The following is a 12,961-nucleotide window of genomic DNA, read 5'->3' on the forward strand; positions in this document are numbered from 1 at the left end:
TCTGCCTCCCCTCATGACACCTGCGTCCAGATTGGGGTTTCTTGTTTCCCATCTCTGTCCCTACCTGCAATGCAGCTCCTGAGGCGGTGACCAAGCATCAGTCCCCTGCCTGTCCTGAGGCCAGAGCTGGCTTCCCTGATATCCGGCCCACAGACCACAGAAATGGCCTCTGCCCAGAGCTCCCAGGGGGTGCACAGCCCCCGCAGGCCACCCGGCGCTCTCACTCCCGCAGCGGGTCCCACAGGAGCCTTGTGAGGCAGACAGGGCAGGATGGGGATCCCATTGTACAGACGGGGCAGCTGAGGACCAAAGGGGCCACCTAACCTCGCCCCAGGCCCCGCAGGGCTCTCCTGGCAATGCCCCCTCCCCCACTGCATTTGCTCAACTGCAGGGGCTGCCACGTCCAAACCGAGGGTGTCCCCACTGGGACCAGAAACCCACACTGGAAGGAAGGAGGGACCGCACCTGGCTGGCAAGCTCCCCCTGCAGCACCTCTAGTTGCTCCTGGGCCCGGAGAGAGGCGCTCCGTTCCTGGTACACTCGGGCGCGCAGCTGGTCCACCTTCCGCAGCAGCCTCCTCTCCGACAGCTCCAGCTCCTGGATTCTGCAGTGGGAGGCAGGCGGCACTTAGTGGGGCCGCAGTAAAGGTGGCCGAAGGTTTCTCACACACCAGGCAACCTTTGTTGTTGTGATCTGGCCAATTTCACCTTCTGACAAAGTTACATGTTGCGAAATAGTCACACATATCTTTCTAAGGATGATCCATAATACTTCAAAGACCTCTTTGGAGTAAGAAGGCAGCATGCGTCAGAAATCTTAACAGTATCCTCATCTTTAAACCAGTATCCCGAGTCTGGGTGATACCAATCAAGGACTGCGCCTGAGGCAAACATTTGCATTTTCCTCCTTGACTCTTCACTTTGCCAGCCCAGGGGGAAACTGAAGATCAGAGAGGCCTGGCAACTTGCCCAAGGTCACACAGCCTCACGGAGCGCAGGCTGTCTGAGTCCCAAACTCACACTCTTCACCCTTTGCTCCGCTGCTTCCCATTTGGGCTACATTCCTGCCAATCTTTTCTGAGGAAGTGACTGAAATTCAGAAAAAACTTCTTGCAGTTAAACTAATCTGCATTACTTACGAAAGTAGGAAGCTGGAAATGACCTAATGTCTAACAGGGAAGGCAAAGCCTCATGAAGGTCTTTTCATTTTCCCGGGGAGCGTGAGGCTGAGCTCCAGGCTGCAGCAGCAGCCTGGGCACAGCCATGCAGAAAGGGGAGAATGAACATGGGGGGCCCAAAGCAGGAGTCTGGTTACAGTCCCACCGGGAGAGAAGATGGTCCAGCACTCGCCTGTCACCTAGCATCCAAGTCTCCTTACCGTGCCAACCTCACCTCTAGAACAGGAACCAGGAAACAGGGAAAGTGCACTCCTGGCTTACATGGACAAGCTCCTCCTACCGTCACACCTTTCCCCAAGTCCACACGGGGTCACCTGCTCACCCCGGACAGACCCAGCCTCCCTGGGGGAGGACACAGCTTTGCCTCCTGGCTCTGCCCCCTGCCAACCATGGAGCCCAAACCGGCTCACTCACCACTCTGACCCTCAGTATCTTTATCTGTGACAAGCAGAGGTGATTTTGCTCAGAAGGCTGTTGTGAAGATGAAATAAGATGATGCATTGTTGTTAATAGTACGACCAAGTGTTCCCTCTCCCACTCTAGCGCTGAGGCCCAGGGGAGGGCCTGGGAAGTGACAGAAGGGAGTGCGGATTACCGTCGAGTCCCTTCCAAACCCAACGACAGGAGTGGCTCCAGATCCATGGGTCACAGAGTCAGGCTGAGTGCCTCTGATTGGTTACAAGAAGGGGCGATACCCAAACAGGACAAGGAAAGCCTGTCGTTAGCCTCCGAGACCAACCTGGAACATTGACCGTGAGACAGGGTTAATTCTGAGATTGTCCCTGCACTTAAACTGCACAGAAAACGACTAACGGCCCGCCCACCGGACCCAGCGGTGTCCCCTTCAAATGCACAAGAGACCTAGGTGTGGCTCGACACGATCCTAGAGGATCCGGGTGGGCCCGAGCTGCAGCCACAGCTGTCCTCAAAGGGGGAGGCGGACGGATGTGCCACAGAAGGTGAGGGCCGCGCAAGATGCTAGGCTGCCGGCACGGCCGATGCAGGGCCAGAGCAAGGACCCCCGCTGTAGACACTGAGGGGCCGGGACAGATCCCCCTGCAGCCCCTCGAGAGCTCGGCTGCCCACACCTGCCTCTGGCCAGGGAGGCCTCTTTCCGTCCCGCCCGCTGTCTCAGCCGCCACACTGGGGGTCCTCTGTTTCATGGGCCACAGGAAACCAACACACAGACAGGAAACAGACACTGAAGGCCAGCACTTCGCTGATGAACCACGAGCATAAAATATTAACAGGCAGGGCCACAAGGAGTGCCGGGAGCTGGGAGGCACCCTCCAGGGCAGCATAAATCTGTCCCCTCGGGGCTCCATTCTGGGCAGGCTGCCTGGGTTCAAGTCCCGGCACTGGGAGTGCACCCCGCCTTCAGAGAGCAGAGGACACAGCCCCCGTGTCCCCACAGGCGGCGTGCCCAGGAGGCCCCCTCCAGGATGGCCTCTCCCCAGGCCCCAGGCACAGAGGCCACTGCTGTCCATCGCTGACAGTGCCCGTGGGCTCTGTCCCCCCTCACACGGAGGGGTCTCCCATGGCCAGGGTTTCCCACCCATCTGCCCCAGGCCCGAGGACCCTCGGTTTTCACTGCCTGTCTCTCTGGAGGAAGAGCCGAGCTCACAGCCGTGTGAGGGCTGCGCCGCGGTCTCTCCCAGGCTCGGGCCTGCCTCGTTCCCCAGCTCTCAGCCCTGGGACTCACGTCCGGGCATGAACGGGCCCCCCAGATTCATATGCTGAAGTCCGAACCCCAGTGCCTGAGAAGATGGCTGTATTTGGAGATGGGATCTTTACAAAGGCAATTAGGGGGAAATGAGGTCACTTGGGTGGGCCCTCATCTGACCTGACTCATGTCCTTATAAGAAGAGGGGACTGGGACACAGACACGCAAACAGGGAGAGCCACGTGAGGACACAGGGAGAAGAGGGCCATCCATCGGCCAAGAGGGACCTCGAAAGGACCCAACCAGCCACACCTTGATGTTGAACTTCCAGCCGCCCGAACCGTGAAGAAGTCACCGTCTGCTGTTTAAGTGACTCAGCCTGTGAAACTGGGTCGTGACCATCGCAAGAAACTAACCCAACTTAACACGTGACTCCGGGGGCATGAGAGCAGGTTTAGAATGAGCGGGTGGGTGGGTGGATGGATGGAAGGATGGACGAACGGACGGACAATCACACAGACTGACACATAGAATAACAAAATAACTGTCCTGATATGTGAATTTCTTCACGTGGAAAGTATTACAAAGAGGAAGAAAGTAAAGGACATGGAAATGTACATTGAGTGACTTGCCTTCGTTAAGATGCAGGGAAGTACAAGAATGTCACGGTCCCAGACAAACCCAAGACACTGGCTGCAGGGACATCGGTGAACCTGTCGGGATCGACCCCAGGCCTAACCACCCTGCCTTCCACGCAGAGCCCCACCCCTGTTCTGGGGCCCGGTACCAACAAACCAAGAGAGCATAGGCTTTAGAGAAAGACCCGGGTCCAATGCCCAACCTCCAGGCCAGGATGGGTCCATCAGGGAAGCAGCCCACACCAGGAGTTCACATCCAGCAGCACGAAATGAGCGAGCACCAAGAATCTGCCACAAAGGTGATGGATGAGCTGAACGGCCAGACAGAGATGGCAGGCAGCCAGAAACCAGATGCCGCCAAGAGCCACTCGGTCCCTGGGGCCGGTGGGGCGCACAGGGGCCAGGCCACCAGCAGGAGGAGCAGGACCACATCACAGCCACAGGAAGAAATGTCGCCCAGGGCAGAAGAGAGGCGAGAACACCCTGCTTCCCTCATCCTCCTCCCTCTGACGTCCCATTGGCAGGGCCCAGATGGAGGCCAGCGAGCCTGGGAGACCTGCCCGCAGGCTCAGCCCCTGGCCACAGGGAGAAGAAACCGAGGCGGGCAGGTTATGCGATAGGGGAGTCCACGTCCTCGGCCACAGACACGAGTAACCCCCCCTCCCAACACAGGCCTGACGCCCCAGGATTCACGAAATACCCAGAGCGGCCCAAGCTGCGTACCTACCTGCTCCTGAGCCCAGACTCTGACCTCACGTATTTGTCCACAGCGGCCAACAGCTTCTGCTCAGAGGATTCCAGCTGCTTCCTGAGCATCCCGGTGTCCACGTCTGGGCCTCTCCCGGCTGCTGCTTCCGGAAGACATCCCTGCTCCTCATCACTGTCCTCTGCGTCCTGGAAGATCCAGGCCGTGTCGATCTTCACGTCCACGTTCATGACATCAAACCCGTCGCTGCTGGGCGCTCTGACGACATAGCTGAAGGTTCTCTCTGAGCGTCCTGTGGCCGCTGGCTCCATCCCGGCATGGTTCACGGGGCAAGACTTAATGCAACTGAGTGGATTTGCGGCGGCGACTCCCGGGAGGTTTCACAGTGGGTGCAGTGCCTTCAGATTGTGCAAGAAAATGTCCCTTGGGGAGGGCAAGAAGCAGTGGATTATTTATGAGTGAGGGACTCAAGTTTCTTGGGCACAAACGTCATGCAATGTGAATGAGGGCCTCTCGGGTTGCAGGCCAGCATGCCGGCACTCACCCAAAGCCAGACAGCGTCGCCCGGAAATCACTTGGAATTAAAGGCCTGATACTGCACCCAGGGAGGCAAGAGAGAGTCCCAGGCAGGCCCAGCTGCATGCTACGGGGTCTCAGCAGCGAAGCGCAAGCTGACACCCGTGAGGAATGAGGCCTATGCGAGCTTTTCACGTGCAGCAAACTCTCATTGGGGAACTTCCCTTCGCTAGGTGGGTCCCCCCCACCTTGTCCCACTCCCTGGTAACCCTCAGAGGTGGGCATCAGCATACCCATTTTACAGATGATGGAACTAAGGCTCTAGAAGATGGGAGGGGTGGCTCTTCCCGGCCCCCAATGGGAAGGGGCAGAGTCAGGGTTCAAACATGAGTCTGACTCCAAAACCTGAGAGGTGAGAACTGGAGGGACCCGGCTGGGGGCTTTCTGGAGCAGGAGGCGTGATTGACAGCTGACTGAGGAGAGTGGGCCCGGAGAAGCGGGTGTCCTGGCTCTTTCTTAGAGGAGCAGACTGAGGGAAGGCGCATCCTCCCAGTCCCACTCTTCCCTCCCACAGGTAAAAGGCAGAAGCCCCTTCATTCCTTGGAAGGAACCCTCTGGAGCTGAGGGAGATGGGAAGAGGTGTGACCTGCCCTGGGCTTCTTGGGGATGGGGACCTGGTGGGAAGGGGGGCAAGGACATTGCCGGGGAGCAGTTGTGAGGACGGGACCCTGCACCCAAGGGGGGCTGAGGGTAGTCACAAGAAGGACAGCTGCGGAGAGCAGGACACCTAGAGCCCCTGTTTGAAATGTAACAGCCCCAGAAAGATGGCAGAGGGAGGGGGAGGGGCTGCAGCTGCACCCTACTATGGAGCTGGAATGGGGGTGGATAGTTTGGGGTCTGCAGAAGCCCCCAAGAGTTCTGAGACAACCTCCAGGACAGGGACCCGCATTGGCAAGTTGGGATCTCCACCCTCTTAGGCGGGCCCCTAGCAGGTTCTGGTTAGATGGGAGACAATACACAAACACAAGCAGGTGGGATTCCTGTAGGTCACACACTGGTTCCAGGACGGAGCAGAGGGACGAGCAGGAGCCACGGGCCCTGAGACCCTCAGCCTGCAGGATGGCAGGACAGAGACAGACCAGGAACTCACTTAGAAAGGAGCTGGCTCGCACTAAGGCACCACGTCTAACACTCCCAGTCACCACAGCCCCCATGGAGACGGGCCACCTGACCCTGCCCTCCTCTGCCTGGCTCCTCGCTGGCCGGCCTCGCTGGCCAGGTGTGAGGGTGCAGAAGCCACTCCACTCGTGTAAGCTGCACCTGTGCCAGGAACCCAGCAGGGCATTCCTCTCACCCTCCCAGGACATCTGCAGGGCGGAGCAGGGTCGGGGAGGGTGGACCCAACCCTTCTCCTTTCTGCATGAGAAAGTAACCTTGGCTTCAGTCGACCTTGTAGCTCTGCTCCCCTGGAAACCATACACATGGACCCTGTGTTACTAGGCAACCACCACAACCCCGAGGGGGCACACCTCACCTGGGCACCAAGGGCTGTGGCTGCCAGAGCTCGGAGCTTCCCTGAGAAGATGGCTCTTGGAACTGGGCCTGTCCCTGGCAGGGGCTCTGGGAAGCGATGTCTGCGACTGTCACAAGGAATGTTGGCTCCCGTTGGGGACTTTGGTCGTCTCAGCCTGGGTGACTCCCGCACCTGCCTGTGGGAGCCTCATGCCCTCACACCTGAGCTGTCTCAGGGAGTGGGCCCCGGTCCCGGTGGGCTGTACAGTCCCTCTGAGGACACCTCCTGCCGAGGGAACAGCGGGTGCACCAGCTGCGTCTCCCGCCAGGACTCAGGTGAATTGTGGGTCTGCCTGGTTGTGCCCAAAGAAGCCCTGCTGTGTGGCTCCACGTGGGGACTGCCCCCCACCCCACAGCCGAAGACTCAGAGTGGCCAGGACTCTGCCAGCGCCCACGGCAGGGAGGCGTCAGGGCTGGGAGTGGACCCGGATGGGTCTGACTTCAAGTCCACGCCACGCCGGCCCCATTGTGTGTGTGGGCGAGCAGACGGAAGGAGGGACACCGGACATGAGGACCACGCTGCTGCACCCTCTGACAGCGGGGAGAGTGGGGATACTCGGTGCCATAGGAACCGCTTCCCAGAGACCCGGGCGTGCCTCCTGGGTGTCTGCCTGCCGAGTCAGCAAAGCGGTGTCTCCCCGCATGTTCTCGGCCCCAGAGAAAGCAGACGAGCTTTTACCATCTTCCTCGCTGGGGGGCTCCCCCTCCCACCCCCACCTGGAGTGCTCAGATGCATTTTTTCAAGCAAAGACATCAGCTCATTCACATTTGGTCACTAAATGTTGGTGAGTCCTGGGGGCCGGTGTAGCGGTGCTTTGGGTTTAGATTTTAAAAGAGAAGGGTCATCTCTCAGCCGTCCTGGTGTGTCTGCTCCGAGCCCCTGGTCCTTCGGTTTGGTCGGAACATCCCTCCCCGTCTGACCGGCCCTTTCTGTGCCCGTCCACATGTCCTTCCCCATCCTCGGGTTCGCCCTTCTGAGAACTTCCAGCTCTTCTACGGGCTCCCTCGCCTGCTGATTCCTTCCTCGGCCTAAACTTCGGTCACATTGGTTTTCTCTGCGGTTCTTCTCTCCAGCTGCTCCCATAGATGCTCTCGCAGCCCACCAGACACAGAGCGGGCACTTCCCATCCTTGGGATCCGCCCTTCCTGGCCTTCAGCCGCCTCTTCCAACACAGACTCGCTGTCCTTGCCTTCACCCTCCCTGCCTTCTAGTTCTCTGCATCTGGTCTGCTTCCCAAAGTCTCCCTTCCAGAAGTCTGGGAGGCGGCAGACATGTGAGCAGGTACCTTCTTCTGGAAATGCTCCCCCACCCGCATGCCCACCCTGAAAGTAACCTCTCCAGGATTCCTGCCTGGACTCGGCTCTCGCCAGACAGCACTCTGTCCTCCTCGGCTGCCCCGCTCTGTCCTTGCTCCTGGCAGGCTTGATTCAGGGGCTGGACTCCCAAGGTCAGGGAGGGTGGCCTTCTTCGCTGAGGCCATCAGAGAGGGACCTGGTCTCAAACCATGGACCCTCCAGGGATCCCTCCACATCCCAGCATCTCTTCCTCGTCAGCCTCTTGCAGATGAAAACCAGATGTAAAACAGCCCCGGTGTGGCCAAGTGGGGCCGTGTCCACAACTCAGTCCTCACTCCGCCGGCGCCAGGCACTGCCATGCTCTGGGAGTTTCTCCAGGTCACACCGTGACAGCGATGGAACCCGCGGCTTCCCCTGTGGACATCTGAGTTCCCTGGGGTCCGCCCTCCACAGTGGGCGAGGCTCCAGCCCCACCTCCTGCTCTGGCCGTCAGCTGCTGAATTGGCTGCACAGAGGTATGGAGGCTTTGGGACCGAGGCTGGACTTTGGTTCAGGTCACTGGGACACTTGCAAGTCACTCTGGCGGGCAGATTCTGGATGCACAGGGCACAGCTCACGGAGACATATGTACATGGTCTGTGCCCCGCGGGACACGCGCGCCTTGGCTGGGGGAGGCGCACGGTGCAGGGACTGTCCCAGAGAGTGCGGACGCTGTCCCATTGCTCAGCTCCTGCTAATTGCACTTAGTTTCCTGGAATTCAGGCCTCTGCCCCTCGGGCTTGGGAAGGTACCGCAGTGGGGACTCAGATGTGGCCCCGAGCTGGACAAATTCCCCCTCGTCCCTGCGGAGGGCCTGGGGCTCAGCTGGGCCAGGCCCCCCATCGACCCAAAGGCCCCCCCTTCACGCTGTCGTCAAGTGCTTGTGAGTTCTGGGTTCAGGCTCTGGGCTTGGAGGAGCTGTTTTGCTGTTGAATTTGGTTTGAGTGGGGTTGGGGTTGCCGCAGGGACTCAGTTTATTCCATACGCTCTATTTCCATCCTGTGGGATGAAAAGCAATTCGATAGGACATAAGAACCCAGGGTTAGAATGGTGGGAGGGGCCTCTGGCTCACGTGCCCTCCCTTGCCCCGACTGCTGAGCTGGGCCTGCCAGCCAAGCCCCCTGAGGGGCACCCCCTGCATCCAGGGCTCCGAGAGCCTCTCCTCCAGCCCCCACCCCTCCCCACCCCCAGTCTGATGACACCTGGCATCGTCCCTTGGCTCACTGCACAAACACTGAATGAACATCGACCATGTCCCACTAGGTTCAAGCGCTGACCTAGGCACGGGCCCCAGACGCTACCAAGCAGAGCCCTTGAGGGCAGGGGTCAAGCTCAGGGCTCCCACGAGGACACCAGGTAGGGACATAGCATCAGAGCTCGGCCCGGGGGGTCCAGGCAGCTTGAGACATTTCAGGCATCTCCAGAGCTCATGCAGTTCTCATTCTGGGCTGGATTGGGGGCGGGACTCTAGACGCTGAGGACCTGGCCGACCCCCACCCCAAGGTGGGAGCTCAGATCAGGGAGAATGGGGACGGGACTAATGGCAGAGGTGAGCTGGGAGTGAGACATGCGGGCCCAGGGACTAGAGCAGACCAGCTGCCTGGGGGCACCCCCTGTGGTCCCTGGGCCCGGAGAGGGTGTCACGACCAGACTAAGGATGGGGCAGAGGGCCAAGAGGGGCTAGGGCACTCTATACAGATCTCCTGGGCGTTGGTGTGCAGGCCACAGACGCCCCTCAGCCCCCTGCTCCTGTAGACCCCAACCCCAGCTGGAAGCCCACTCTGGTGTGGACCCCACGGCAGTAGGACACGCCAGGAGCTAAAGCCAACGTGGAAAGAATCTCAGGGAAAACCATAAATCCCCTTTTCAAGATGAAATACAGCAGGGGGGCAACAGGGGGCGCTGTTGGTTCTTCTTCAAATGTGCTCTCTGCAGGGTCCTCCCCCGCCCCACCCCGAGCAAGGTCCGGAACCTGCCAGGGACCCCGGATGCCCCAGCCAGACAGAACAAGCCTCCCCGCGCCTCGCCCCCAGGAACCAGGATGCGCGCTCCTTTGTAAAATGTTGTCATTTTTATCTGAAAAGGAAAGGATACCAACCCGAGTTCCTGGCTCACGGGAGTCGTCAAGGCCACAGAATGAATGCTAGTGAGAAAAACAAAAAAAGGAACAAAAACTATAAAATAAGACCAAAAGAAAATGAGGCAAAAAAGAAAAGAAAAGGAAGAAAAGATGTAAGCTATGTAGTTTGGAACTCAGTGACAGCATTTATAAGAACTTCAACACTGGGATTAGGAAGGAGGGACAGGAAGCAGCGGGGTTCAGGGGCTGGTGTCACCGGGGAAAGCCACCACGGGGCTGTGGGCGAACCCCAAACATCTGCGGATTCGGACAGGGGACATTTATGCCAGGGACCAGCGCTTGGCGGGGCTGGGACGGGGCAGGGTGGCCCCCAACCAAGGGCACGACAGATTCCAGTCCACGTCACCGGTCCCCAGTCCCACCTGCCCAACTCCAGCCTGCCAGCGCTCCCTCTCCCAAGGGCATCGCTGTTTTAAACTTTTTCTTTAAAAAGAAAAAATGTCAGGGAAAAAAATGGCCTTAAAGGAAGGAAAAATTATACAGGTCAGTTTGAGAGTCGGGCTGTTTTGGTTTTTTCGTAACTTATTCATGACTCACTTTGTCCAAAAAGAATCACTGCTCATCAGGTCACACGCCTCGTCATCACCTGTGGCTTCTAAATAATTCTTGCAGGGGGTTTTTTCCCCAAAAGAAGGTAATAGCTTCCCAATAATATTTATTGAAAAAAATTAAAATGCAAACAGACAGCCAACTTTGAAACAAGTTTTGCGATCGCTGGCAGTGACAGCTGGGGGGAGCCTAAGGAATGACCTGGCTCTTCACCCTCTACATGGGGAAACTGAGGCCCAGGAGGGGAAGGACTGGCCAAGGCCACCGGGGGGTGTGGCAGGGAAAGGGCCTCGCTCATCCCTGACAATGGTGGCCAGTCATGCCCATGGGGAAATGACAGGGACACACACGCATCTCTGAGCATGCCACAGGCCTAACCAGGAGCCCGCGTGCTCTGGTGCCCGCCTCGGAGGCCCCTCTCTGCAACAAGAGGGCACAGGCCCGCCCACAAACATTTGCTTGGAGAAAAGAGCAAGAGGAGCCACATAGAGGGTTTGTGCATTTCCCAGACGTTCTTCCTGCTCAGGGCTTATCCCTCCTGATCCTAAAATTTCATCAGTGAGAACAGCTGGGCTGTGCTTTCGTCTTTTCTGCAGCCCATTGTGCTGTGTGGCCCATTTTGCAGAAACAGGCGTGACGCCGGCTGGGCGACGGGGGAATCCGTGCCGGTGCCCACCAGGTCTGGGCCTTGGGCTCGGACGTCCACAGCCTCAGTCTCCTGTAACCTCACTGAACCCCTTCGGCCCTCAGCACCGCCCTAGGAGAGGAAGCGGGAAGCCACCCTTCACAGGTGGGAGCTGAGGGGTGAGCCCCTGGGGCCTCAGAGCCCACCTGGGGCAAAGCCAGGAGAGGAGGCTGGGCCCATCTGTCTGCAAAGCCAGGTTTTCCCGAGAAATTCTCAAGTTGAATTACCCTGGAGATCCCCTTGGGTCCTCAAACCTGGAAGGTTTGGGGCGAGGACATCTGGCAGATGTGAACCGGAATTCCCACAGGGGGCCCCACCCCCAGGACCCCTCCAGCTGTGGTCCTCTGCTGCCCTCCTAAGGACGCCCCGGGCTGTGCAGACCTGGAGGCCCGAGGCTCCAGGTAACATGCCTCGGCCAGCAGGCGATCTAACCTGCCTGAGGGCAAGAAGAGGCAGCTTCCAAAGCTGGGGCCGCAGCAGAGAGCCGCCCCGCCCTGTGGGCACATGTTTGAGCCCCACCAGGACAGGGCAGGCTGCTGCCTCGTTTCCGCAGAGCCCTGGACCGGGTCCTCTGCTGGTGGCAGCGCTCAGTCCAAGTCAGCTTCCTTACTCCCGAGTCCACCTCAGACATTGGGGGCCACACGTGCCTTCCCTCCTTCCTCCCGAGCTGACCACACAGCACCCTTCAGAATTCAGCCTGGGGTCGCCTCCTGGGGCACGTTGTCCCCCACTGACCCTGCAGAGGGGGCTCAGGCCCTTCACCTCGTCACACCACCAGCTCACCGCTGTGACGCGGGTGACAATGGGCTTCTTCTCTACTCGTGTGTTACTCATGCTGCAGCACTCGGAGACGCCCCGTTCTTTGTCTTAGACAAAGAGACCTACCAGCTGGTCCCTGTCCTAAGGAATCCATGGCCACGGGGTTGGTGGTGTGTGGACCAAGAAGACACTCATGTCTGGTCCTGAGCAGGACTCACCCGTCTGCCCAGACCAATGGCGTGGGAGACCAGGCTGCCCCTTCCCAGCTGTGGGATCATGGATGAGTGCCGGAACCTCCCTCAGGCTCAGTTTCCTCACCCACAAATTGGTAACATTGTGGAGAGACAAACAGGGCCAGGCGTCACACGGGACAGGCTAGCCTGGCTTCTTTCTGGGAGGGAGGGAACTTCCAGGGACACGCAACTGGCTTTGGCAGATCAAGGTCATTGAAGGTGAGCGAGTCCCCAGGAGGGCACCAATGTCTGTGGCTGGTTTATTACTCAAAAAAGAGGGTCACCTCATCCTCTTTTGTGGAATAAAAAAAGACACCCACATGCCCCGCACAAAGTTGGTCCCAAACTGCACATTTCTTCCCTAGAGAAGGGCTCGAAGCAGCTACTTGTTTCTTGGACAGGCCGATTTAGGGGCGGGGGAGGGGTGGGGCGGAGCAGACGAGGGGTGCTGGGGACATGCCTGACCTCGGGCAGGAGGAGCAGGTCGGGGAGAAGTGTCCACGCCCACGCCTCACGGGCACACACCCAGCGGGAGCTGGGCTCCAGCCACCCACCTTTTCCTCCAGTTCCTTCAGGTGCCGCCTCTGCATCTCCAGCTTGTCCTCCAGCTCCCGGACTCTCTGAAACACAGCGGGCTGCGGGTCAGGAGAAGCAGCCTTCTGGGTTCCATGCCGCGTTCTTCCTGGTCTGCCAAGGAGTGGAGCAGGAGCCGCAGGGCGCACACACGCCCAGTGGGCAGCCCAACTGGCTGGTCAACGAGCACAGGCCTGCGTCGCCCACCCCCCACCCCCGAACCAAGCTCGAGGGCCCCCAAAGGAACTCCGTTCTGACCTCAGTCACTAAGACTGATTTTGCCTGTTCCGGAAGTGCATGGAAGTAGAATTCTACGGTGTGTGCTCTTAAGACAGGGTCTCTTTAAAACATAAACATCACGACAGGGCAGAGACCTGGAGGCTCCCTGGGCAGGGTGGTGGGTTTGCAGCGGCAC

General features: G+C 59.0%; 2 protein-coding genes across 6 annotated transcripts in view; both read right to left on the minus strand.

The window, feature by feature from the left end:
* C4H4orf50 (chromosome 4 C4orf50 homolog) overlaps positions 1 to 6,980 on the minus strand; it is a 43,351-nt gene extending 36,371 nt beyond the window's left edge. For 3 of the 4 annotated variants that reach the window (XM_071221314.1, XM_071221311.1, XM_071221313.1), the window contains exons 1-3: positions 6,235 to 6,980; positions 4,206 to 4,607; positions 466 to 604 (exon numbers count right to left, since the gene is read on the minus strand). In XM_071221314.1, coding sequence (XP_071077415.1) covers positions 466 to 604; positions 4,206 to 4,495 — 429 coding nt within the window. In that variant the 5' untranslated portion in view covers positions 4,496 to 4,607; positions 6,235 to 6,980. The remainder of the gene's footprint in view (positions 1 to 465; positions 605 to 4,205; positions 4,608 to 6,234) is intronic. The other variant, XM_071221312.1, reaches the window with a different exon arrangement.
* A 118-nt stretch (positions 6,981 to 7,098) lies between these two features.
* The window catches only part of JAKMIP1 (janus kinase and microtubule interacting protein 1), an 85,600-nt gene continuing 79,737 nt past the window's right edge, over positions 7,099 to 12,961 (minus strand). The window contains exons 20-22 of one of the 2 annotated variants that reach the window (XM_045182880.3): positions 12,528 to 12,593; positions 9,706 to 9,750; positions 7,099 to 8,606 (exon numbers count right to left, since the gene is read on the minus strand). In XM_045182880.3, the coding sequence (XP_045038815.2) occupies positions 8,577 to 8,606; positions 9,706 to 9,750; positions 12,528 to 12,593 (141 nt within the window). In that variant the 3' untranslated portion in view covers positions 7,099 to 8,576. Of the gene's footprint in view, positions 8,607 to 9,705; positions 9,782 to 12,527; positions 12,594 to 12,961 lie in introns of both variants that reach the window. The other variant, XM_024573728.4, reaches the window with a different exon arrangement.

The sequence above is a fragment of the Desmodus rotundus genome, chromosome 4, assembly GCF_022682495.2.
Source record: "Desmodus rotundus isolate HL8 chromosome 4, HLdesRot8A.1, whole genome shotgun sequence".
NCBI lineage: Eukaryota > Metazoa > Chordata > Mammalia > Chiroptera > Phyllostomidae > Desmodus > Desmodus rotundus.